Source organism: Ochotona curzoniae, unplaced genomic scaffold (genome assembly GCF_017591425.1).
Source record: "Ochotona curzoniae isolate NIBS_2020 unplaced genomic scaffold, NIBS_Ocur_1.0 contig_3520, whole genome shotgun sequence".
Taxonomy (NCBI): domain Eukaryota; kingdom Metazoa; phylum Chordata; class Mammalia; order Lagomorpha; family Ochotonidae; genus Ochotona; species Ochotona curzoniae.
In genome coordinates this window covers 17,261,884-17,286,806 of record NW_024465894.1, presented here as the reverse complement: position 1 = coordinate 17,286,806, position 24,923 = coordinate 17,261,884, and the positions used below count along the sequence as shown (strand labels likewise).

The 24,923-nt window shown below is 55.3% G+C and overlaps 1 protein-coding gene across 2 annotated transcripts in view; it reads right to left on the bottom strand.

The window, feature by feature from the left end:
- LOC121157440 (tyrosine-protein phosphatase non-receptor type substrate 1-like) overlaps positions 1–15,337 on the bottom strand; it is a 32,912-nt gene extending 17,575 nt beyond the window's left edge. The window contains exons 1-2 of one of the 2 annotated variants that reach the window (XM_040981710.1): positions 15,255–15,337; positions 14,124–14,211 (exon numbers count right to left, since the gene is read on the bottom strand). In XM_040981710.1, the coding sequence (XP_040837644.1) occupies positions 14,124–14,202 (79 nt within the window). In that variant the 5' untranslated portion in view covers positions 14,203–14,211; positions 15,255–15,337. Of the gene's footprint in view, positions 1–14,123; positions 14,757–15,254 lie in introns of those variants that run through there. The other variant, XM_040981712.1, reaches the window with a different exon arrangement.
- Positions 15,338–24,923: the final 9,586 nt, after the last annotated feature.

Genomic DNA, 24,923 nt, shown 5'->3' with positions numbered 1-24,923 from the left:
AAATAGGTGGGACACCCCCTAGCCTTCTGCCTTGTTCTGAAAGCAAAACGAGATCGCACCTAGAAGGAAGGAAGGAAGGAAGGAAGGAAGGAAAGAAAGAAAGAAAGAAAGAAAGAAAGAAAGGAAGGAAGGAAGGAAGGAAGGAAGGAAGGAAGGAAGGAAGGAAGGAAGAAAGAAAGAAAGAAAGAAAGAAAGAAAGAAAGAAAGAAAGAAAGAAAGAAAGAAAGAAAGAAAGAAAGAAAGAAAGCCCTTGGCCCTGAACCATGACGGGGGAGGCTGTCACAATCGTCAAGCAATGCATGGATACAGGCTGTGGCTCACACCGCATCGCCAGCAACCCTCACTGAGGCCTCTTAAGTCAGGCCTGTCCCAGACACTAGGAACACACAGAAGTTACACCCAGTCCAGGCCCCCAGGGTTTGAGCTGTGTAGTTGGAAGGAGGCCCTACAGGTGAGCTACAGGAAGGGAGCCCCATGATGGAAGACTCTGGAGGTGGGTGAGACAGGGCCCCAGGGTAGACAGAGTGGGAGTGCAGGGGAAGATGCAGGGAGAAGCCAGGAAGGACGAGGTAGCAGGAGATGCTTGGGGTTTGGGGGGTGTGGACAATAGCTGTGAGGCAACAGCCTCTGAGGCTCAGCCAGGCTTCTGATTCCAAACAAGAAGGGGTGGGGGGCACACACTGGGTCCTCAAGAATGAGGTGCCATGTGGACACACTGCTCAGTGAAGGAAACAGGGGTTTTATTTGCCCTTTGACCCTGGGTGAACATCCTCTCTGATCCACTTTCCTCATCTGTTACATGGAGCTAACCCTGGCACATCTGGGAGTTGGCATAGGCCTGGAGCAGATCATGGTTATTATTATCCTTATCAATAACACCGGGCCATGAGTCAGCAGTCAGCGAGGGAGCAGCGAGCGGAGCGACGGAGCAAGCTGGGGCCTGCAGTCACACTCCGGGTGGGTGACAATAAAATCTGCAATCCAGTAGATGCTGTCCTCCACCCCCAAACTCCGCCTCCTCCCCCCCAGCTCCTTACAGCTCCTCAGTCTCTCCACCAACTGCAGCCAGATTTAGGCAGCTTAATTAATTAGCTAGTGTTTATAAAGCGTTTGAAGAATTTTAAAAGTGCGACGTAAGTGCCAAATATTATTTTAATCTTGGTATGTGTTTTTTCCAGCAGGGAGGTTTTTTTTTTTTTTTTTTTCTTCCTTGCCTGCTTTCTTTTCTTGCTCTCGGCAGGTTCTGTTCTGGGAACCGGACTTGTTAAAAATCTCTTCTGTGGTCCAGATCCGGGGTCACTGGGCCAGCATTGCCAACAAAACCATTTCCTGTTTTCTCTCACCCTCCTGGCAGGATGAAGCGGCTGTTCAAGGGGACAGAGCCATCTTCTGGAGTGGAGGGAAGCTAGGCAGGCTTTCCCAGGCCCTGAAGGGGAGCGGAAAGCCGTCTGGCGGGCTGGACTGCAGGTGTGGAGTAACCTGCTTTCCCTTCACACACGTGGTTTCCTGCATAATTTTGAAAAAGCCAGGGAAAACCTGAATGCCCAAGGATAGGGGATGGTTAAGTGGGTCATGGCCTATTCCCTCCCTGGGATGACGACCACCACACCAAGCCACTATTCTGACTGTGGCTAATATGGAAAATTGTTTTTCATAGCCTATAATTTAAACTTACACTTTGGTTATGTAAAATAAAAGCTGTTGATCGCAAAGTATTTAGAGATAACAAAAAAAGTATAGAAACAAAATAATCTCATATCATATCATCAGTGATCATTACAATCAACATTTTCATGTGAGCTAGTTAAAACATGAGTGAATCCAAACAAGGTAAAATCACACCTTTGGATCATCAGGGATGGGTGTAGACATTCTGCTTTCCTCACGGAAATGTTCTCATCAAAACAAGAAGTAGGGACCTGGAGCAACAGCTATGGCTCTGTGGTTAAATCCTCATCTTGTACCAGTATCCTAAAATGGACGCTGGTTTGAGTCCTGGCTGCTCCACTACCCATCCAGCTCTCTGCTTATGGGCTGGGAGAGCAGTGGAGGATGGTCCAAAGCCTTGGGACCCTGCACTCATTTGGGAGACCTGGAAGAAGCGCCTAGCTCCTGGCTTTCAATGGGCTGAATTCTGGCTGTTGTGACCTTTTGGAGTATGAACCAGGGGATGGAAGATCTTTCTCTCTGTCTCTCCTTCTCTCCCCATAAATCTGATCTGCCTTTCCAATAAAAACAAACAAAACCTGAGAAATTGGGAATATTCTACCATGTGAAGGAGAGACGGTGGGGTGGTGAGTCTGTGATAGCCAAGTCATCGCTGCGGTGTCTGATGCTGGACAATGACAGTCCTGGGGAGAGGAAGACTCGGCCCAAGGACTCAAGGTCTTGGGGCAGAAGGGCACTGGAAACATGCTGTCAGCCCAGAGCTGGTCAGCAAGGGACAGATTCAAATTGAGGGCAAATTTACCAAGAAAATCACAAAAGGATGGATGGTGATTAATTTTAGGTGGTAAGAATACCCGGGATTTTGCTTTTATGGGTTGTTTTCTGTTGGCATTACTTGTGCGAGGAAAATAAACGGAAAGAAAAACTCTGCTTTCATTGACTGTAAAATAAAGTAAAGCTATACATGAGCAATGGCAAGGCACCATGCAAAGCTATAAAATGTGACTCTCAGTGGGCTGTGAACCTATAATTGATGGGGCTCTTCTCTTTTTTTTTTTCCCCACCATGTTGAGTATTTTTTAAAGGTATTTTAAACTGCATCAACATGAAAGGGTATTTACAGTATGTCACTGTACTAAAAAATGTGTACCAGCAATGTGCATGTCACCTATGTGCTAACTGTTGGGATGAACAGCCTGTCTGTTCGCTGCTTTTTCCCCAGCTCCTAACACTTTGCTTGGGAGATGTTTAGGAAGTCCTTGCTAGCTGCAGTACCAACCACATGTGCAGAGAAAAGTGTCTAGAATGAGAAGGCAGACTCCACTAGGTCATGATGTGTCAGCCCAGCAACAGGACTGGGGCAGGCATATGTGCTCATAAAGTCACTGAATCCACCAAAGTTTTTTTTTTTTTTGGCTTTGTTTTTGCAGTGTATATTGATTGCTTTTGGAAAAAACAAAAGTAATGAAATTAGACACGTGAGTGCACTGTCTAAGGGAAATAGAAACCGCCTGTGTGTGACCTTGTTGCTGGAGAAGCCGGCACCCACAAGTCCCAGGAGCCCACGTCATAGGGAGGCCAGGGACAGGTACGTGTATCCCGGGGCATACCAGGCTCTGGGTGAGGACTTACAGAGTAGCTGTACCTTTGTCCCCCTGGCACCTGCATGTGAGTGGGAAGACAGACTTGGAAGAAATCATGCAAGTGACTGCTTTACAAGGAGCCCCAGCTTGCCCAGAGATGGCAGCACCAGCCCGTGTCTCTGCCCCCAGCTCCCACCCTCTGACCAGCTGCCCCCAACACTCCTTTCCTTTTCTCCAGTTGGTCAAGCCTGTGTGAAACACCACCCAGAGATGCAGCAAGGTAGCATCTCTGAAAACAGAGCATGGGACTCAGACATCTTTGATGTTTTTTTTAAAAGCCCATGTTCAGGGTCTGGTGTTGTGGCACACCAAGTTAAGCCACTCCCTGTGGTATCCACATCCTATATGGGAAACGATGCAAGTCCCACCTGCTCCACTTCCGGCCCAGCTCCCTGCCAATGCACCTGGGAAAGCAGCAGAAGATGGACTATTGCTTGGGCTGCTGCCACCCATGTGGGAGACCCAGCTGGAGCTTGAGGCTCCTTGTCGCCACTTGGCCCAGTCCTGGCCATTGTGGCCATTTGGGGAGTAAACCAGCAGATGGAAGATTTCTCTCCTTCTCTGTTCCCTCCTCTCTGCAACTCTGCTTTTCAAATACATGAATCTTAAAACAAGAACAAAACAAAACAAAAACCACAATGTGGCTTTGAGATTAGAAAAAAAAAGGGGGTGGGTGGGATGGGAAACAGCTTTCCTAAGGAGTGGGAAGATAAGCACAGATGATTTCCTAATGAAACCCAAGGCAACTTTGGAGCAGAAGCTGAAGGGAGGGGCCGTGCTATCGCACACCAGGGTGTGAAGTTTCCAGGCTCCGCTTCGCTGGGCTAGGGAGAATCTAGCTGGCCCAGACATACCCCCACAGCCAGCTGGGCCCAGGTGGCTACACACTGCCTCTGGCCCAGAAGCTTGTCCAAAAACACCATGGCAGGAGGGACCCTCTGGAGTCCCCACACTCAAGGAGCCTGATATCTGCATTCCCCAGATGCCCGGGACAAGAGAGACAGCCTGGCACCCCTTTCTCTGACACCGCCCATCAAGTGCCATTTCTGGTTTCATCTGGTCACAGTCTGGTGGCTGTGGGCGAGAGCATGACATATGGGAGTGTGCAGAAGGCCACAGGGACACTGGCGTGCTAGAGGGTAGGGAACCAGGGCACACAACGGGTGGCATGGCAGAGCGTACAGGAGATGCAGGAGTGCCAGTGCCGAGCATGCGTGGAAGTTCACGTGTGAATGTGATGGAGGTCCATGCACATCTGCGTCCACAACTTAAGCATCTGCACTTCTGAGGACACGTGCACATGTGGGCGTGTGGGTGCAGCACAGGGGTGTGTCCAAAAGGCAGCAGGTGTGCCCAAGCACGAAGGCTGTGTACTGTGTACAGGGGAGAGTGTCTGAGTTGGGCATGCGTGGGAATAGGGACAGATGCCCAGCAGGGTGTGAGCGTGGGGATGTGTGTTTTTGAGGGGGAGGGTGACTGCAGGGGTGGCATGCACGTGAATGTGTGTGTGTGCAGGGAGGTGAGCTGGTGGGGGTGTGAGTGATGGCATGCTGTCCCCATGCATGTGAGTGCAAGGATGTGTGGACGAGAGCAGGATGGTAGGTGGGGAGGCAGGGAGGCTATGGCCTGTATGAACCTGCATGTCTACACATCCTTGCTTGCGAGGCTGTCCATCATGGTGGGGTCTCCCTGTACACAGTGGTAAGAGGGGGATGGTGGGAAAGACAATTCACTCAAGCCTGTAGTCAGCTCCTGGCACTCGAGGCCCTGCACAGTCCCCACTCTACACAGGGGACTCTAACCTTTCTAGAACACCTGCTTACCACTTGCTAAGCACAGGGCATAGCTGTGAATGGGCCAGCCTAGGACTGCCCGCCAGGGCGTGTGATCCAGGCAGGGAGCCAGAGGGTCCCAGAGCCGTATTCACTCCACGGACTGTCCATGGACTCAGAGGCTCCCCTTAAGGCAGCCTGGGGCTCTGACAGCATTAGCTCAGTGGGCCTGAGCCCTCTCTGCCCTCGCAAACTTCCCTGGGCACTGCCTGGATGCCATAGGCCCTAGACCTTGAGATCTGCTTTGTCTGTGAGGTAGTCTTGGACAGGGGCAATGACCATGCTAGAGACCATCAGTATTGCGAGAGGAACCCTGCGATCTCAGAGGAGGAGTAGGATCTGAGAAGACTTCCTGAGTTAGGGCTGGAAGGCTGGCAGAGGCAGGCGATAACAAGAGCAGTGAGGATAAAGCTGCAGGAGCGAGACCAGGGCCCTGCACAATCTGGGACACAGTGGAGTCTCTGGGTTGTGCGTGTGGGTTAAGCACACCTGTGGGCAGCCAGCCTGAGGCTGGTCTAACAGGGCTCAGTGCCCATCTCAAAGGCAGGTCATTGCTCAGGTATTCTGCTGGCACTACTGGATACACCCTTTGGGTGGAAACAACCTTGGAGTTGCGCTACAAACGGCCACCTGCACTGAGGCTGAAACAAATGGGGAGAAGTGTGGCATGAGAAGCAGGTGGGAGCCCCTGCTGGATCCTGGCCATCTCCACCATGAGACCTGGGCACAATGGCCCATCCCTGCAGGAGGTAAAGGCCCTGGTGGTCCCCTCCATGCCACAGGAACCTCAGGGAGCTAAGACAGCACAGGGCTTGGGCTCTGGGGCTAGGAGGCCTACACATCCTGTCCTCTGGGGTATGACGTGGCATCCCCTGAGTATCTACACAGCTGGCTCCCTTGCCTCCTTCACACTCAGCTTCTTTTCGTCCATATCACCTTCCACAAGAGGTAGCCCCCATTCCCTGGTTAAGTACAGACCACCCATCCTCCTATGCCAGAATGGCATGTATTCCTTGCGAGCAGGCCCTCAGGCATGACCATATGCCTGGCAATGTGCGTGGGGGTTTGGATTCTAACTTTGCCCTGCAGGGACCCCAAGATGTTCTCAGCCCTCCGGATCTGTCACCCATCTGTAGAATGGGAATCATGTGATGATCTCACCAACAGCACCAGGGCTGTCCTGAAGTTGGCAGGGGCTAAGCATGTCAAGAGTGGAGCTGAGCAGCTGTCACCATGCGGCCAGGCATTCACAGCAGAAGCACAGGGCAAAGGCTGTGACCCAGCGAGGCAGCGCACAGACTCAGGAGCCTGAAGCCACCTACGCACTCTCTCGTATAGGGTCCTGTCCAGCGACAGGACTCCCAAGGTCTCCCCAGCTGAGATGAAGGCTCCCTTAAAAATGACGTGTTCATTCAAGATTTTGTGTTCTGCCGCAGACAGCAGGGGACAAGCACCAGCCAGCTGTGACCTCACCCAAACCCTTCCTGGATTCCTTTGTGCTGCTCTGGACAAGCACTTCACTTGGCTGTCCGTCATCCTAACCCTCCACTGGTTCCTTGTACAGGGAGGAACAAGGCAGCACTTCCATTCTGCAGGTGGGAAGACTGAGACAAGACACCTGTTCCTCGGCTCATCAGGACTCAGAGCTAGACCAGAACCTGATTTCAGGCCAGCGAGCAGGAGGGGCTCACAGCAAGATGGAGCCTCCTGTGTCGGAAGGGGAGGCTGAGCTGCAGGGGCAAGGGAACAGGTCTCTATTGGGGGTTAACAATACAGCAGAGACTCCGCCCACTCCGATGGCAACTCAGCCACCATGGAAACAGCACTGACCCTGCCCTGGGGCATGCCATGCCTCCCTGAATCTCCTTGGGGACCCCACCACCTTCATTCCACCAGGGCTCAGCCCTAGGCTCAATGAGGTTTGACCCCACCTCCCTCTATCATGGCAGTCCCACCAGACTGCCTGTGCTGTGACTACCCCCTTAGAGGAAGCTGGCCTTAACCGTGGCCAACTAACAATGTGGCCCATGTGCATTCATTCTGATGTGTTTGGCAGAATTTAAAGCAGGAATTGGGGGGTTTCCTAGCCACCTCTCCTGGCCTCACTAGGCACTTACTGGTGGTAGCACATGGAGCAGAGGCCCAAGGGGTATAGTCGAGGTCACACAGGCAGACACACATGGCAGCCAGGGCTCAGGTTCAACTTTCAGACCAAGGTCACTGCCTGCATGACCTCCTGGCTCTAAGTCTGCTCTTTTCACACCTGCCCCATTCTTCCACTCAACAAGCAGATGCACCCACCTGCTGGCAGGGGGTGAAGGGTGGGTTGGGAAGGCAGCAAATAGAGCAGAAGTCAAGTGTCCAGTGTGTCCTGTGACAGAGGACTTTAGAGGGCTGGGCAAGGCTCAGGAGTGCTGCAGGAGCCACAGCAACAAGTGCAAAGACCCTGAGATTGGAAGCAGCTGGTGCCTGTGGGGAAGGACACAGGAGGTGGCCCAGTGAGGCTGAAGACCACAGAGGCAAGTGAAGATGGTGAGAGAGGATGCTGCAGAGCCAGGTCCTGGAGCCACCACTGGCTAGGAATGCTTTTTCTCAGGGACAGCCACTGCATGGTTTGCAGCAAACCCAAGGATGACCTGAGTTATGAGTTGCTTATGTGCTATGATGAAGGAGGGTGAAGAACCCGGGGTAGAAACAAAAAGGGGGCTGGAGCTCAATTCTTAACTCTGTGCCTACAGGTTGTGTGTCCTTGGGTCTTTTTGAGGTTCCATTTCCACATCTGTCCAATGGGTTCAGCAGTAGTTCCAGATGTCACAGAATGAAATAAGAGAAAGCATAAGGACCTGGTCACACAGCCTGAAGTGTTTGGCAAACCTGATCCTGCCAGGTCCAGTTCTGGCCTCTGCTGACCATTCCTCCTCCTCCCCCCTCCATTGCCACCTGTCTCCTTTTACTCCAGCCATGTTGGCCCTCCCTGCTATCTCAGGGACACATGGGAAGGGCTTGCAGGCTTGGGGCCTCCCCTGGCCCTTCCTACTGTAAGGGCAGCTATTCCCCTGTGCCCCCCATCCTGCTCTGGTTTCCTCATGGCACTGTCTCCACCTGACTTCGTGTCTGAGTGTTTATTGAGATTCGCTTGGCTTCCTCAGTAGATCACCAGTCCCCCCCACTTCCCCAGAGAGCAGGTGTCTCTGCAGCTCGCTCAGGGCAGCTTTCCCCAACCCTGAGAGCCACATTCGACACACGGGACATGTTCTCAAGTACTTGCTAAATGAATATTCACCAGGAAATATCTCGAAGAAGGCCAGCAAAGTACTGAGATTAAGCGGAGGCTGAATCTTGGCTTTCACTCTCCCTAGCCAAGCAGCCTTGGAGCAGCCCAGCTCAGCACTTGGGGGTGACCCCGGGGCACGTTAGTACAACCCATGGACCAGAGGGCAGTGCCCACCAACAGGCGCAATGGGGAAGTGGTGTCTGGTGCATCCCACAGGCGGAGCAAGAGGTAGGCAGGACTGCTTGGTACCAGAGCTGGTCCATGTGGAGGCTGGGAACATGACGTCACCCCTTCTCAGGGCGCATATGTTTGATATCTCCCCCAAAGAAAGCGATAAGAAAGTGGGAACGCACGCACGCATGCCAAGTGCTCCACACTGATTGCTTCCTTCTTCCTGGGTCTCCCAGCCCTTGAGAGTGCCAACAGGCTGGCAGAGAGGGACACTGGAGGCGGCCCCTGCCTCGCCACCCACCTACTCCAACTGTCCCTTACGGCTGCCAAGCCCTTGGCTCACTCCAGGCTCTTGATCAGAACACCTGATCTGCCCAGGCTCCTGGCATTAATCCATAGCTCCAACACCTTGTGCCCGCGGAGGAGGGACCAGGAAATCTTACAGACACAAAGAACCAATTCAAGGCCACCCCCCACTGTGCCTGACTTCCACCTTCGCTGTTTTGCATTTCCCTGGACTGAAGGCCTGCCCAGACCCCTGGCAGGGAAAATCCATCTTGCAGGGGCTCCATAAGAAGACTGGCCCTAGTCCCAGCCCAATGTGAACAAGAAAGCAGCAGCAGCTTCAGCTGGGAAAACATTTGCTTCCTGCCTGAGCAGGGGGTCGTGGGAACACCTGCTGCCCAGCTCCCCAGAGAGGATGCATGGATCCACTGGCACACGACACAGGACAGGAGTCTAGAGCTGGCAGGATGCCAGCACCCCTGTTCCCCAAAGCCAGGGAAGGACACAACGTGAGGGGATCTGGTGGTGGCTGAGCCTGCTGATTCCTGTGCCGCTTTGGACAAACTGCCTCGTGTCTCTGAGCTCCAATTTCCTCATCAGCCGATGTGTCACATGATGCTATGCACAGCATCCAGGGTGGCCATGAGGACCCTTGGGAGCATACCCCCCGAAGTGCTGAGCCCACGGAGTAGCCAGACACCATGGTTTCCATTAGTGCTTTCTAGTCCCTGCAGAATTTGGGAGCCTGCCAGATCCCTGCCTCCGATAGCTACATCCTCCAGCGCCGCCCAGCTTTACTAAGTCCAGGCCTGGGCCACGGGGTGCCGCGTGTCCCCCACCCTCAGCCCCCGGGGCCTCGGAGATGCTGCTGGATGAGCTCCACCAGTCCCTGTCTCTGCAGCTCCCAGCTTTCTCGGCTTTCCAAGGCTCTGGAATGGATAATTCCAGACCCGTGGATCCAGATAGAGACACCTAGAGGCAGGCTGGGCTCACAGCACTTACTCCCAAGGATAGGGAATTGAATCATATCAGCCCGGGGCCAGCCCAGCATAAAAACTAAGGGGCAAAACCCCAAGTTGAAGAAGGGCTGTTGCTACCGATTCAGTTTTCTGAGGGCGCATTATGTGCCAGGTGCCTCACAGGTGTCAGCCTCGACTTCCCAGACCGGGAAACTCCAACAGAGGAAAATGCGCATAATGTTATGCCGGTTGGTGTGGACCAAGTGCTGACAAACTACAAGGCATGGCTTCAAGCATGCGCGTTCACTGCCTTTACCCTTGAAATCTAACCCCTAATGGACTCCTGACTTACAGATAAAGAAACTGAGGCACAGAGAAGTTCAATAAAATCATCCAAGGAGGCAGAAGGGCTGGGAATGACACCCAAGGGTCTTTAGCTTCTACATGTAGAGGTGAAACAGCTGCCCGGATTGCACAATCCACGTGACAGCCAAACTCTCATGTCTGTGGGGACAAAATGAGGAGGAAGTCACCAGGAGCCCCAGCCATGGGCAGATAAGAGCTTGAGGAGCTGACAGAGATAAGTGCAACTCTTTGGGGCAGCAGGCACAGGGGTTGAACTTCAAAGGATGCGCGGAATCCAGACACAGGCACCCAAGGAGGGGCCGGGAAGGGCATTCCCAGCTGTCAGGGATGGCGGGAGCTGAGGAACACAAATGAGAGTTTAGCCAAGGGCATGGGCTTGCACAACAAGAGTGTTCCCCAAATTGGGTCAGGCTGCATGTGAGTGGGCGGCACCCTGACAGAACGTGAAGGTCAGGGGCAACATGCCAGTAAATGGCCCAGCCTGGCAGGGGAAAGCTGGGGGTCTCGCAGGTGCTACTGTGCATGGCTGGCCAGCAGGACCCAGGCCAGCAGGCAGCAGGTAAGCCAACTCCAGGATTCTGAGCTGCAGAGTGACATGACGTAGCCGTGTTGACAAGCCAGAAGTCTGAGCGCATGCAGGAAGGCAGGGAGGAGGTACCTTCCGTCAGTCCGAGACCACAAATAAGACAAGAACCTGTCGCACGGAGCCATTGGAAGCAGCGAGCAGGGACGTGTGGGATCTGTACAACGCTTTTAGCCTCCCTTCCTCTCGCACACCCCCTCTCCATCTGTCGCAAAGGGCACCAAGAAGATGTACAGAGGAATATTCCAGGGGCTCAGTGGCCCAGATTGGGGACTCTTACAGGAGCCCCAGCACCTGGGCGGTGGTATCTCTGAGGGTGCAGGGCCTGGCCCCTGCCTCCATCCGCGCCAGGCTTTTTCTGAGAGGCACCTGGGAGACGGGAGAGGACTTGGGCCTGCAGCCTGAGCTTCCACGTGAGCCAGCAGGGAGTTCCCTTCCACCCCTCCAGCTTGGCTCCAGTCCTCCTGATCCTATTGGTCCATCTCTCCCCTCAGCCCCCCCCCAGGCACCAAGGCCTGGGATAAGTTTCTACCTCATTTTGGGACTCGCTTTTTATCATCTGGGGGGCTAAGAACAGACTCCAGCAAGAAGACCCAGCCTGGCAGGCAGGTGCCTATCTCATGACCCTCGGCTCACCTCCCCTTTTCTCCATAGGTGTGTCACATCAGGACCTCATACATGCTGAATGACCACGAGTAAAGGAATGACCACACCATGACGTAGCCCATAAAGGCATTACGAGCAGTCAGAAAGTACCGGGAGAACACGACAGTCTACAGCCTGTGCCTGGCACAGCCAAACCCCTCTTCTCTTCTTATGAAAGAGGAAGCAAGATTACCATCACCACTTAGGAAAGTCCAGAAGCAAAGTGAAGTGGGCAGCAGGCTGCCTCCATCAAAGGGTGTAACTCCAGCTGGGGGGCCTGCCACCCTCTTCTCCCAGCCTTGACTGGACCAAGTCTCCTGCAGACCACAGCAAAGGAAGAAGCAGGAATTTGACTAGAGGTCCCAGGCTGGGACCCTACGTAGGTGCAGTGGCAGGCCCTACAGATAGATACTCGTAGCCCAGGTGTCCCCCTGCCAGCCCCGGCCCCTGGCACCTCTTTCCCCAGTGCAGTTGTTTGAGGAAATGGGCCTCGCGCTGGCTGGGTGAACACAGGGTAGTGACTTCACCAGCATCTTTTTAGAATTTCCTTTTGGCAGCATTCATGCCTAAGGCAATCTTTAGAAACTTCTACCCCAACCAGCAAAATCCACATGACCAGCTCTCCCCCAAACGGTGATCATGTGACAGCAGTCACGTGACACCCTCCACCACCCCCACCCTCTTCCCGCCCCTGGCTGCCAGAGACGCGGGGATACAGGCAATCCACAGCCACCTTTTTCAATCTGACATTTGAGTTTCTCACTCGAACAAATCCATTTGCTTAGAAAATTGGACAACTTCCTTCTTCCACCTCTTTGCGCTTCTATCTGCTCTCTTCTGCTTTGTTGTAAATTCCAGGCTGTGGGTAGCAGAGTTGGGGACCTGAAGTTCCGACCCTTAGCCAAAACAGGTGAATCCCATGACCGCCCCTGGGGTGGAGGGGCAGGGCTCCACAGAACACTGAGTCAAGGATGCTGGGAAGCCCCAGCAGTGAGGACCACTGCCCTTCCCCATCACCTTCAACCAAGCAACTGATTCTCACCTCCTCAGATTTATTTATCTCCAAGTTAATCCAGGCCCCTCTGCCGCTCCCACTTTTTCAGGCTATTGATGCTGAATGGATTGGAACGGAAGTTTTATGACCCAATCTTTACTATTTTATAGATTGTTTTTATAGGCAAAAGGGGGAGAGCTGTTCACATGGAGGGTGGCAGTGGCAGCCCTGGGAGAGGCCGGCTGCCCAGCTCAGTGCTTGTCAGCCAGGGACAGCATCACAGTGGCCTGGCTGGAAAAGGGTTTGGAACAGACTTGCAGAAATGAACTTGGGCCCAGTTCCTTGCTTCTGCAAACATTAAGCACTTGTGACAGGCACCCTGGCCACTCCAAGCCAGGAAGGCCAGCAGGGGAGCGGCTGGGGACTTCTACAGGCCGTACAGGGCTGGTGCCCAGGCAGGAAGGAGTGGATCCGAGATGTCACTCACCAGAGACACATGGAATTTATCAGGGCTTCCTTCTGCCCGGCTAGGGCCCGACTGTAACTGAGCTGGGGATGGGCTAGTGGGGGGAGGAGGGGAAGCTTGTGGATCCTGAGAGTTTTCATGGGAAACTGCAGGGCAGGCTGCCGCACAGCCCCCACTTCTGCTTCCACCCACTCTTGCTAGTTCTCCTTCTCACTGCTATCAGATGGTTACCGTCTCCCGGCAAACCCAACAACGGGGGTGGGGTGGATACTGAGCTCATCTCTACCTCCTTTCTCAAGGCTGGGAGATGCAAGGACCTGGATTGCAGCTCCCAGAAGCAGCCGGGCAAGATCCTCACTCTTCTCCCCACGTTCCCCTGCCTCCATTCATCACCCCGCCAGTCCACACCCTCCCAGGAGCCCTAGGATTTGGTAAAACCCCTTTAAGAAGCAGGACTTGGGAATGGTGACCTCACCCCTTGGAGAACACAGACAGGAGCCTGCCTGCCAGGAGGACAGCCAGGTGCATGATGTAGGCCAACCCAAAAGGTGTGCTAGAGCCACAGGTAACAGCAGCGGAGCTGCAGGGAGCTGCCTGCAAGCCTGGGAGAAGCAGGAGGGAAATGGGGGACCGCGTGGAGGGAGCTGAGACAGCCAGAAGCTCCAGCCAGTACAGGGACAAGTGGTTGCGTTCCCCCTGGGCTCTGGGGGTCGCAGGAGCTTCCCTCTGCTGCCAGGCTCTCTCTCACCCATGCACACACAAACAGGGCTTGACCCTGAGTACGGGAGGGAGAGCTCACTCCCCTCACTGCAACAGCTCCATTCCAGGTATCTCCCAGAACTCTGCTCCCAACCCCGCTCTCCCAGCCCAAAGTCAGACAGGTGGAAGGAGAGGGTTTCTAGTGAAGCTGGGACACCCCCTCAACCCCGGCTCTGAGATCAGTGGGGCAGGGCCAGGGTGAATCAACTCGTCCTTATGTTCCAGTGCCCAGCCTCGTGCTGCACCCACCACAGCTCACGGGGACAGCTCGATCCGTGGCTGTGTGACCTTGGGCAAGTCGCTGGCCCTCTCTGGGCCTCACTCTCTGCACCTGTAACCCTGGTTCCAAGCAGTTCTTTATCCTGACTAGTGCTGCCAGACGTAAGCCTAGTGGCTCCCGGCAGCAGTCTGGGAGGCCTGAGCACCGCAGTTTGGGGAAGGCAGCGGAGGGCAGCTTGGATGGGGGGTGGTTGCTTACCTGACAAGGCGCAGGACGCGGCGAGCAGCAGGCAGAGCAGTGGCCCGAGGCGGCCGGGGGCCGGGCCGGCGGGCTCCATGGGCCGCGGCTGCAGAGCGAGGAAGGAGAGCGGCCGTGAGTGCGCGCTCGGGCGGCGGGCACAGGCTGGAGCAGGGAAATGACTAAGGCTCCCCCCTCCTTCCCCCCCCACCTCCCGCCCGGCCGGGCTTCCCCCCTCCTCCCCGGAACAGCGCCCGGAGTGGCTTAGGAGCCCCGGCGCCGCTGCGATTTTCGGAGGAGCCACCCCTCCGCCCTCCCCAGGAGAGATCGGGAGACGGGGAGGGGGTGCAGCGGGGGTGCAGAGGCAAGAGACCCCAAGAGCGCGAGAAGCGAAGGCAGGACGGCCGGCGAGAGGGGCAGGAGCGAAAAGCAGACCCAAAGGAGCCAGGCAGAGGGCCAGAGACACAGAGAGGCGCGAGAGGGGGAGAAAGAGAGCGAGCGAGCAAACGAGCCAGCGAGGGAGAGAGCGCGGGGCGGCGCAGAGCGAGACAGACAGCGCGGGAGAGGGGACGCGAGGAGCGCAGGGCGCGGGGCAGCGGCCGAACCCGCTGCGCGGGGCCGCCCCCGCCGCGGCCCACCCGCCCCGCCCGGGCTCCTCGAGGCGCCGGCGGCTCGCTCTCTCTCCGGGCCCCGCAGTCCCGGCCGCTACCCCCGCCCTCCCGGCAGCGCGCTTGGTGGGGGGGGGTGCCCCCACCTTCCCTCCCTCTCTCCCTCCCGCGCGCTCCCCGCCCGCCCGCCCGCTCTCCTGCCCGGCACGGTTGCGGGGCTCGGGCCCCGCCGGCACCTTCTCGGTGATCGCCCGCCTGCGCCCCCGCCAGCAGCGCGCCCCGGGGGAGGGAACGAGCGAGGGCTGCGCGCCGCGCGCCCAGCCGGGGAGGGCAGCGGCGGCCCCCGCGCTGCGCCGCGCCTGGGCTCCGGCACCCCCGCGCGGGCTCTGGGCTGCAGCCCCCGGCACAGCCCGCGGGACTCGGGACGGCACAAGCCAACGCGGGCCGCCGATGGGGTGGCGGGGGCAGAGGCCCGCGCTCGCTCATCCCCCGGCCCCCATCCCTCCCATCCCATCCGTACCTCCCACTCCCGCCAGCCCCGGACCTGCACCACCCGCCGGGCTGGAAGGCTGGGGAGGCGCTGCGAGGGGCTGCCCGGAGGCCGGGCCCCTCCACTTTGCGCAAACTTGTTTTTCTAAGGACGGCTCTGCGAGCTGGCTGAGCTGGCTACGCTGGGCTCTTAAGGTAGACTGGGGAAGTTGCGGCCGCCCTCCCCTGCTCCGGACTCTGACCACAGATAGTCCCCGAGAGGCTGCGAGCCGTGTGGTGGCGGAATGGAGCCGTGACGGGGCAGAGGACACGTTCTGCCGTTTGCCACTCCCCAAGAGGCCCTGCCCCTATGGCCCCAAAGCTGAGGGCCCCACGTGAGGCTGGGGATAAGCCAGGGGGACCCGAATCTTTCGGAGCCTGACCGAGGTGGAAGAAAAGCAGGAAGTGAGTGTAGGGGGAAGGGGAAAGAAAGGAGAGATGATGGTACAAAAATAGCGTGTGTGTAGGAAGGACTCGAGTGCCGCCTGGGAGAGCGGCGCAGGAGATGGGGGAGAAGGGGCAGGCAAGAAAAAGGGCCGGTCCAGGCCCTTCCCAAGGAGGTGGGTGCCCTCTGATCAGGTGCCCTGGGTTCTGGATGATGGCAGATTCAGGGTAGGAGGTAGGGGACCTGGAAGCCTGGCTTCCCGAAAAGTCACGCTATTAGGGGCTGGGGCTGGGAGTGTGGAGGATGTGCGGGACGAGGAGAGGTCCTGGAGCCACGAGCCTGTTTTCCGCTAGGATGGAGCATCCCTGGCTGGAGTCTTTTGAGTGGATGGGACACTGAGCCTGGCTGGGTCTGAAGAGGGTCATCTGGCAGACAGGGCAGGGCGTGTGGCATTGTGGGGCAGAAGGAAGTTCATGACCCTTTGCTACTTGGAGGGTCTGTGAACTGGAAAGGAGCCAAGAGATTGCCAGCTGCGGGCTTGGTTTCACAGATGGCAGTAGAGAGGATGCCAGTGAGTGTGGAGGGAGGCCTGTCTCTGTACCCCGAGGGTTAAGGCCCAGAGAGGGGGAACACTTACCTAAGGCCACACAGCAAGATCTGGGGGAGGACCAAGAGTTGAATTTCTGATTCTCTGGCCAGAGACCATTGCACCGAGGCCCATCTTCCATGCTGACCTCCTGGGCCAGTGCTGAGTCTGATCTTGTGATGGGTTCAAGTCCTCTGCCCACTTCTGAGTTCACTCTGCAGCCCTGGGAAACATGCTTCAGCTTCCCCATTTGGAGCAAAACCAATGTGAGTGTGAGCGCACAAAGCTCACGGCGAGGATCAGATGAATGAATACTCTTAGCAACACCTGAAAGAGCTCAGCGCTGAACCAGGTGCCAGGAATGCATCTGATGGAGGCCCAGGCGCTTCACAACTGTTCTGACACTCGCTTCTCTGGGAGTGGCAACCCCCTTTCACTGCCCCTGTCCCCCGGGGACTTACAATCCAGTCGGGAGATGGAGAAACAGGTGTGTAGAAATCATCAATGGACTCCAGAAGATGGAGGTTGGAGAGAAGAGGTGAGCTCATCCTCCTGAGAAACCGTAGCTGAATCGCAACTGCATATTCAAGGAAGACAGATACCACAGATAAAGCCCCTACCACCCACCACTGTGCCCCTCAAGACCAGCTCTGCAGCAGGTGGGGAGTGAAGGATGGTCCTGCTGGGAGTCCCTAAAGGCCCAAATAAAGAGGCTGTGTTTGGATGAAGCCTGCCACTGCTGCTCTGCTTCTGATCCTGCTTCCTGCTCATGCGTCTGGGAAAGCAGCTGAAGGTGGCGCAAATATTTGGACCCCTGCCACCCACATGGGAGACCTTAGTAATGTCCCACACTTCTGGCTTTGGACTGGCCCGCCCGTAGCTGTAGTGGCCATCTGAAGAGCGAACCAGGAGATGGAAGAATTAATGAGATAAATCTTTAAAGAAAGAATCCGAGGTATTGTGTGAGTTGGAAGTGCTGGAGAATGTGGGACAGGGGAGTTTGTGGTCTGGGGGTAGAGGAGTTGTGCTAAAGTGAAGAGGGGCCAGGAGTGAGGGACACACAATCAGGGCACTGGACAGGAGAAAGATGGCTCTAAGGCCCACCCTGCAGCTGAGGGGAGAGGGGCAGGTGAGGACCCTGAAGATGACCAGTGAGGCTCTGGTGGATGCCCCTCCCCATGCTATATCTGGAGTGGGAGATTGGGGCATGGACTGCTCATGAGGTGAAGTCTTCCAGACTTCTGCCCCTGGCTCCCAGGAGGCCCTGCTGCTCCCCATCCACACAGAAATCTGCCCAGGGATTAGGAGCCAGGGGATTAGGACAGATAATAATGGAACCACCTGTTGGTTATAAATAGCAGCTTTGTGTGAAGGCGCTCAGTGGGGCTTCCACCACAGGGGCCCTTCATCCCTGGACCTTGTCCTCTGTCCACATGAAGGTCACCTGTGGCTGACCAAGAGGGCTGAGAGGTCATTAGGGACCAGTGGGCAGCGAGGACATTCTACTTGCCTGAGTTCAAACAGAGATTAGAGTCACACAGGTGCTGGTTTGATTCCTGGCTGCTCCAGCTCCCTGCTTATAGCCTGGGGAATTAGTGGAGGAGGACCTCAAATGCTTGGGCCTCTGCATCAATGTGGAAGAAGCTCCAGGTTCCTGGCTTTGACCTGGTTGATCCCGAGCTATTGCAGCCATTTGGGGAGTGAACCAGCAAGTGGAACACCTCTCTTATGGGTGTTAACTCTACATTTCAAGTCTTTCAAGTCACTAAATAGACGTTACAAGTAAAGAAAATAAATTAGGAAATTAGGTTGTAAGAGGCAGGCTCTATCCCACAGGGGCTCCTTAACTCCTTCAGGACCCCTGTAGGGCAGTCTTTGGGGTTCAGGCCTTTCTGTCATAGGCAGAACCAAACCTTTGGGACTCCCATCTGGCCAGCACCCCCCATGTCCCCAGGGTGCCTTATTGATGCTGTCCCCATGTCCCTGGAAGGGTGGTGGTGCCCTCGAGGGTGCCAGGCCCTTCTGGACACAAGGGTGCTTGCAAAGGTCTGGAGGAAATGGAATGACAAGGTGGGTATATTTTGGTGGGAAAACATTTGGAAACCCACACATAGCTTTAGATGCAGTTTTCCATAAGCTTTTGGCAGACCCCCTCAAATGCACATTTTTCATGGAAAGCAACATCTTTGTCTGTTTTCCTTGAATTTTCTGAAGGACCCCAATACATTGTCTCCCAGAAGCCCCACCAACTCCCCTGGGATCCCAAAGGTAAGAAGACAAACCCAGAGACAGAGTATGTGGTCAGGGCTGTCGCACTGGGGCACGCACAAACCTACAGTGACCCAGCCCTGCCCAGACTGCTCGCTTCTTCCCGTGGCCCTGGGCTGGCGTCAGCAGGCAGGCCCACGGGGCTGCCTTTGTGTGGGGCCTGGCAGGAGGTTGGAGTTGCCAACGACCTATTTTTCTGGGCAAGAGGAGCCATTTGGAGTTAGAGGCCTCAGCTGTGGAGCCAGAATGATCAAAATAAAAACAGCCTGGATTCCCGGGGAAGCCTGGACGAGGGGCCTGAGTGCCTTGGAGGAGCTTGCTGCCGGCAGGGCTGGAAGGAAGGCAGGCTGGGGGCTGAACTGTCCATGGCTGATTTCTGTGGCTCATGACATACGCTGCTCCTTCAGCGTGGTTGCTGGTCCCATTCTGTAGCTATGGACATTGAGGCTCCATGGGGTGATGGACTGAGTTGCCCAGGACATGCTGGCTAGACCAGTTGGGATTTCAACTCACTTTCCCCAAACTCAGCAGCAGTCCCTATTGTTCAGTGTCTGCTGGCTGCCCAAGCTGTTCTTGTGACATATTCAAGGTATACTTCTCAGGGATGTGGAAATCTCCAATTTTACAGATGGGAAAGTGGAGGTTGTTATTCACAGGGAGCATTTCAGGGAGGCCTTGCCTGATTACCCTGTCCCAAGAGCCACCTCCAGCTGTCCTCACTGGGTCCTATTATCTTTCCTAGCCTAGGTCACTTGCTGTGCCTATCACACATCTTCATTGTATTTTCTGTGTCTAGGTCAGTGCAGCCAGGGGCCCAGAGGGCAGCTCTACAAGCAGGTCCTGGGGTTTGTACTCCAATTCTCTTGGCCTAGCTGCCCTCAGGCCAGGTTCTTCCCAACTCTGTCTCACTTATCCAGGCTTGGAGGTGATGGGACCAAGCCTGGGTCATTTCCCAGCTATTTGCTATCCATGGGTGGGAGGATGACAGGGTTTGCCACTGCTCTGTCCTGGAGCTGCAGCCCTAGGACCTGCCGGTCAACAGCAAATCATCAATGAGTGTGTGTGAACTTTGGGAAGTGACCCCTCAGCTCAGTGTGTCCCCACCCTCCACCCCAGCTGACCTGGAATCAGACCTGCAATCCTCCCTTCCCTGAGAACTGGCTAAAATGCCAATTCCAGGGCCCTTAACCCTGGAGTGTCTGGCTCCTGAGAATCTCCATTCCTAAGGCGTTCCCAGGTTGAGGCCCACGCTGCTGCTGGCTTGGTGACTATACAGTGAGGACCATGGAACAGACTCCTGTTGGAGTCGGGGTGGGAGGGCCTGGCTCCTGAGCCCCTCTGTCTGTCCATGCCCCTGGTTCCTATCCCCCAAGAGGAGGAGGAAGGCAGAAGGCAGCAGGACAGTGCCCCTTCTGAGGCTGCAGCTGGTGCCATGCTGCCACCACCACTGTTGCCGCCAAGGGGCTGTGACAGATCAGTGAGCCAGGCAGGGCCTGGGGGAGCCGTGCTGTAATTAGCGCTTCTCGGGGCAAGCGAAGCTGCAGACAGGCAGGCAGCTTGCCTGGCTCTGCTCGTCAGGGGTGGGACCTGCTGTCATCCCCTAAACACTGTTCCCCGGCTCTGGGGAGCTGGCTCTGTGAAGAGCTGAGCCCAGCTGTGCTGAGCTAAGACGCCCTCCTCTGCTCACTTGGGGTAGGGGTCCCCTGCTGGGGGGTGCCGCCAGGGCAAAGCACCCCTTGTCTCAGGAAGCACTGGCAGACCAGGGTCTGAGAGCTGATTCCCTAAGCAGAACACAAATCACAGCTCAAGTGCAGGCACCCTTTTCCAGGCCCTGGAGGATTTCTGCAGACTCCCTCACAACTTCTCGCCCCTATGGGGTGGGACACAGTTCTTCTCTTCATTTCAGAGATGAGAAAAATGAGAAAGTGCCTTAGCCAAGAGCACACAGCTCTGAGTCCAGGTGTTCTCTTCCCCAGCACTTGCTCTGGCAATTTCTAACTTCTCTGAACTCAAACATCTCATGGTGCTTTCTCATTCTCTACCTGCACCAAGCAACTCGCCTGATTGCCAGGGCCTTCAGTGGTACGCAGCCCTGGGCCTGCTCACCGGTCACTGGCACACAAGGACATGGGGAATGAAATCGTGAACAGGCAATGGATTCGCTTTTCAGCTCAGAAGAGACCATGGAGCTCAGGCACTTGGGGTGATGCTTTCCATTTCAGGCTGTGTGTCTTGCTAGCTGTGTGATCTTGGGGTGTGGACAGACCCAGTTTCCTTATCTGAAAACAGGTTAAGGGCAAAGATTAATCAATGAGACAGAGAGAAAAAAAATACAAACTTAAAAGAAGTCTTCAGAAAGGTCATAGACCATACACAAGGGAAAAAGCCATGCATGGCGCACCAAGTTCATTACATTAACTGTTCTACCCTTTTGGGTTGCCAGGAATGGTTGGCTGCTTCTGTCCCAGGATCCCCACCTCAGCTTGGAACTCATCTAGCCTCATGGGCTGAGGTCCTTCTCTGCTTGCCTGCCCATCGTCCTGTCAACCACTCCTCTTGGCTCTGCTTTCACAGGAAACAAGATCCACCTCTCCTTACCACCTGCAGTCCATGCCCCTTCCTGGCAGCTCACCTGCGTTAGAGTAGCACTGCCCCCTTTCTCCCTGACACCCTGCCTTGTCCTTCCTTCAGCCCCATCTTCCCACAGATTCCCACCTCATCATTTGGGATAAAAATCCCAAGTTCTTGGTTCATAGCAACCTCAACGTGGTCTCCCCCTCCCCACCTCTGATCCCTCCCTGGCTCATGTCCACCCTCCTTCCCTGCCCTCCAGCCAGACTCGTCGATTTCATGAACATGTGCAGCATGCACCTACCACACGACTCCTGCACTCGCTGATCCCTCTTCCCCCAGTAGACTGCGGGTTCACCTTCAGGTCTGCTCCGCTTCCTGGGGCCTCCTCAGGGAAATCTGTCCTGACTACCCTATCTAAAACAGTCGCATCCCTTCCCGTCTCTTTGTCCCACTGCTGCTGCAGGTGACATACCAGTGTGATCTATCCACTGGGCACCCAGGCCTCTCCTACTCTCTTGGAGGGGGTGGGGTGGACTTGCTTCTCCAGCACCTGGAGTTATGCCTACCCAGAGCAGAGCCCTGGGAAGTAGGTGCAGACAAAGTGAACCAGGGAACCGAGCAGGAAGTAGAGAGCAGGAAGCAGCTTTGTCCACCAGGGCACTGGTAACGCCCCTGTGGGGCTCAGGCTCCTTTGTGCCCCAGGGACTGGCTTGGCTTGGGTATCTTCTAGGAACAGGTGTCCTCAGTGAACTCCCAGCTGCCTTGCCAAGCAGGGAGGCTGAGGCTCCAGCTGGCCTCCTTGCTGCTCCCAGGGGCAAGTGTCCATCCCCAGGCAGGAAGGGGCGTGGCCATCAGAGAAAGCCCAAGCAGCTCACACCACTTTACTTCTACTTCCCTTGAGCAGGAAGCCTCGTTGTCCTCCATCGGCGGGGGCAGGGAGAAAGAGGGGAAGGCAATTTGTCCAGGTCCTGTGGCCATCCTGTGCTCAGACACAAGCTTTGCCTGGCAGGAGCTTGCTCCCTTGCTCCACTCCCCAGTGCCCTTCATATGCAGTTGAACAAACAGAGGCTCTGTGAAGGTGGAGGGGGGACTGAGTTGGTGACACGGTAAGTGGAAAAGCAAGGTGCTGCACCTGCATCTTTAAAAAACTTCTGTATTTACTTGTTCATATTTTAAAGGCAGAGTGAGAGAGAGGAGAGGAGGGGGTTACAAGGTTGGAGAGGGGGCTAGGGTGGTCTTGAAGAGTGACAGGGCAGTTCGAGTCACACCTACCATTCAGCTTCCCCCTCCCCCCACTCCTCCATTCAGTCAGGCCACCCCAGCCTTGCTACGGAGGGCACCAAAACTCCATGCATCTTTCTTTAGCCTTATAGACAAACCCCACCCCCTTTCCTGCCTGGTCTGGAGGACATCACAGTAAGGCTCTGGCCCCTTGGGTCCAAAACCCAGTTGTAGAATTTGACGACGCAAGTGAGGGTGAAGGACATTCTGTTTCTTGCCTGGAAAATGGGGGAAGGGAGGAACCAGAACAGGACCATTTTGAAGATTCATAGCAATAACTTAAGCCCAAAATTTGTCACACAGGGAGTGTCAAGACATGTCACACCCTTCCCCTCCAATCCTACCCATCCTGTATGATAGTGAGCTGTGTGTTTTTATTCCACGATTTGAAGTCTTTCTGTTTTTGTGTATGTGCTATGAAGTACATAACCCATCAGTCCAAGCAGTGCATAATACAAGTACATTTGTAAATTAATAAATATGCATTCATGGGGAGGTGTTAAAAATACTCTTACTAATAGGGAATGGGATTCAGAAACTGACAAGGCCACTGTTTGGAAGTCCTGAAGAGCAGATAGGATCAGAAATCATAGGGATTGGCTTGGAGCTCCAGGGCCTTTGATACCCCAACACCTGTGCTCCTTCTCCTGGCACAGACCCTTTGCTGGGAACAGGTGGTTAACCCAGTGGCCAGGACACTTGTGTCTGTACCCAAATGCCTGGCTTTGTTCCTGGCTCTGATTCTGGATTACAGCTTCCCACCACGGTGGACCTGGGGGGTAGCAGTGATGGCCCAAGTGGTTGGGTTTCTGCCACCCAAGTGGGAGACCTAGATTGTATTTTTGGCTCTTAGCTCTAGCTCCAGCCTAGCCCTGATTGTTGGAATATCTGTGGAAGTGAACAGCAAAAGGGAGTGTTCTCTCTTGCTCTTTCTCTCTTTCGTTTACATACACACACACTTAAATTACACTTTTCTGTTGCACTAGATTTCCTTTGGTGATGGGGGACTTACCACATTTCTGGGCAACCCATTGCGTGTGTGTGTGTACAGTTCTCAGAATGGTTTCCTAAATCTAATGCCAACATGTATTTTGGTTGCTTCTGAGTTCTCAAAGCCCCTACTTCCCTCTCTGCTGTGTTGTGGCCTTGGACTCTCCCAAGAGTCATGCCAAGCTGTGTGCATTGAATGCTGAATGAATGCTGTCCCATTGGGAAGGAAGATTCTGCCTTCTGCTACCTCTCGCCAGGAGGGCATGCTCCCAGCTCAGTGCTGCTGTCCCCCAGGGGATTGTGGGTCCTGCCACTCTGAGGGTGGATCTGTGTAGTTCTACTTGTCTTATACCCATGTGTGTATGTGTCTGTGTTTTTGCATATCTAGGGTGTCCAGAAGCATGCCACCCTAGGGTCATGTGGGTCCCTGTTTCTGTGTGTGAGTGAAGCACAGCATGTGTGATGTGTATGTGTGGCATGCATGTCTCTGTAGCTCTGTATGTCTGTGTGGGAGCCTTCCTTTGTGAATCTCGCTGAGGGTGCCTCTCAGTGGCCATGGGTGTGTCTTCTGTCCTCTGCTGTGTCCTTTCAATGGAGGCAGGGCCAGTGTGTGTGTGTGTGTGTGGGGGGGGTGCTGGGATGGACTCCTCCAGCCGGGAGGACTTTAGGCTGTCTGACTGGCAGGCAGCATGGGCTTCACGCCCCTCCTCTCCTGCTCAGCTGTACTAATCACCGGGTTCCATGCAGATGGCAAATGGGCGGCTGCCAGGCCTGGAGCAGAGGCCTGTGTGGGGGTTGGGGGTGCAGTGGCGCAGCCACTGAAGATGGTGAAGACAACGTCAAGGCCAAAAGGGAAGGAACTGAGCCTACGTAACTGGCCTTGTGACTGTGAGTTTTCTCCATAGGCGTGGCATTTTTTAGGGGCAGTGGCTATGATGTTTTCCTTCCCTAAATCAAGTCAGAGTCTTAAAATCTTATGATAGTGGAAGCTTGGAATTTGGGCACTGGACTCTAGATTCTAGACTCTAAAATCAGCTGAATGCATTTCTAGACTTAGAGCCCTGTGCAAGGGATGCGGTCCTCCTGGGAGCTTAGTGCCTGCCATCGCAGTGCTTTCTGTCTTTCCGTTTCTCCTGTCTCTGTGTAGAATGTCCGCCAAGGAATGGCCCTGAAAGTTCATCCCACCTCTCTCTGGCTCCAGGCAGAACAGCACAGACAGATGCCCAGCCCAGCCCAGCCGGGACATTCCTGGAGGCCTTGGACTAGGAACCTTTCCTTGCTGCTTGGCAGGCACTTTCTGCCTGTCCAGCCTGGATCTCATGTTACTCTCCCAGGCCTTCTGTGGGGAACAAGTTCCTGCAAAGACAAAGGGCCTATGTTTCTGGGCTATGTTTCCAGCCCGGGAGGGCGGGGGGCGGAGTAGTGGAAAGAGTGTAACAGGCTGCAGGTGTGTGAGACGAGAGGGGCGGGCTCAGTGCCTGGGAGCAGGCAGCTAGCCTGGCAGTCGTCACTGGGCTGTGCTTCTTAGTGTGCTTCTCCATGGGGTCCTGGGAGTCATGGACTGTGCTTGGGGGAAGTCATTCCAGGGCACTTTGAAATAC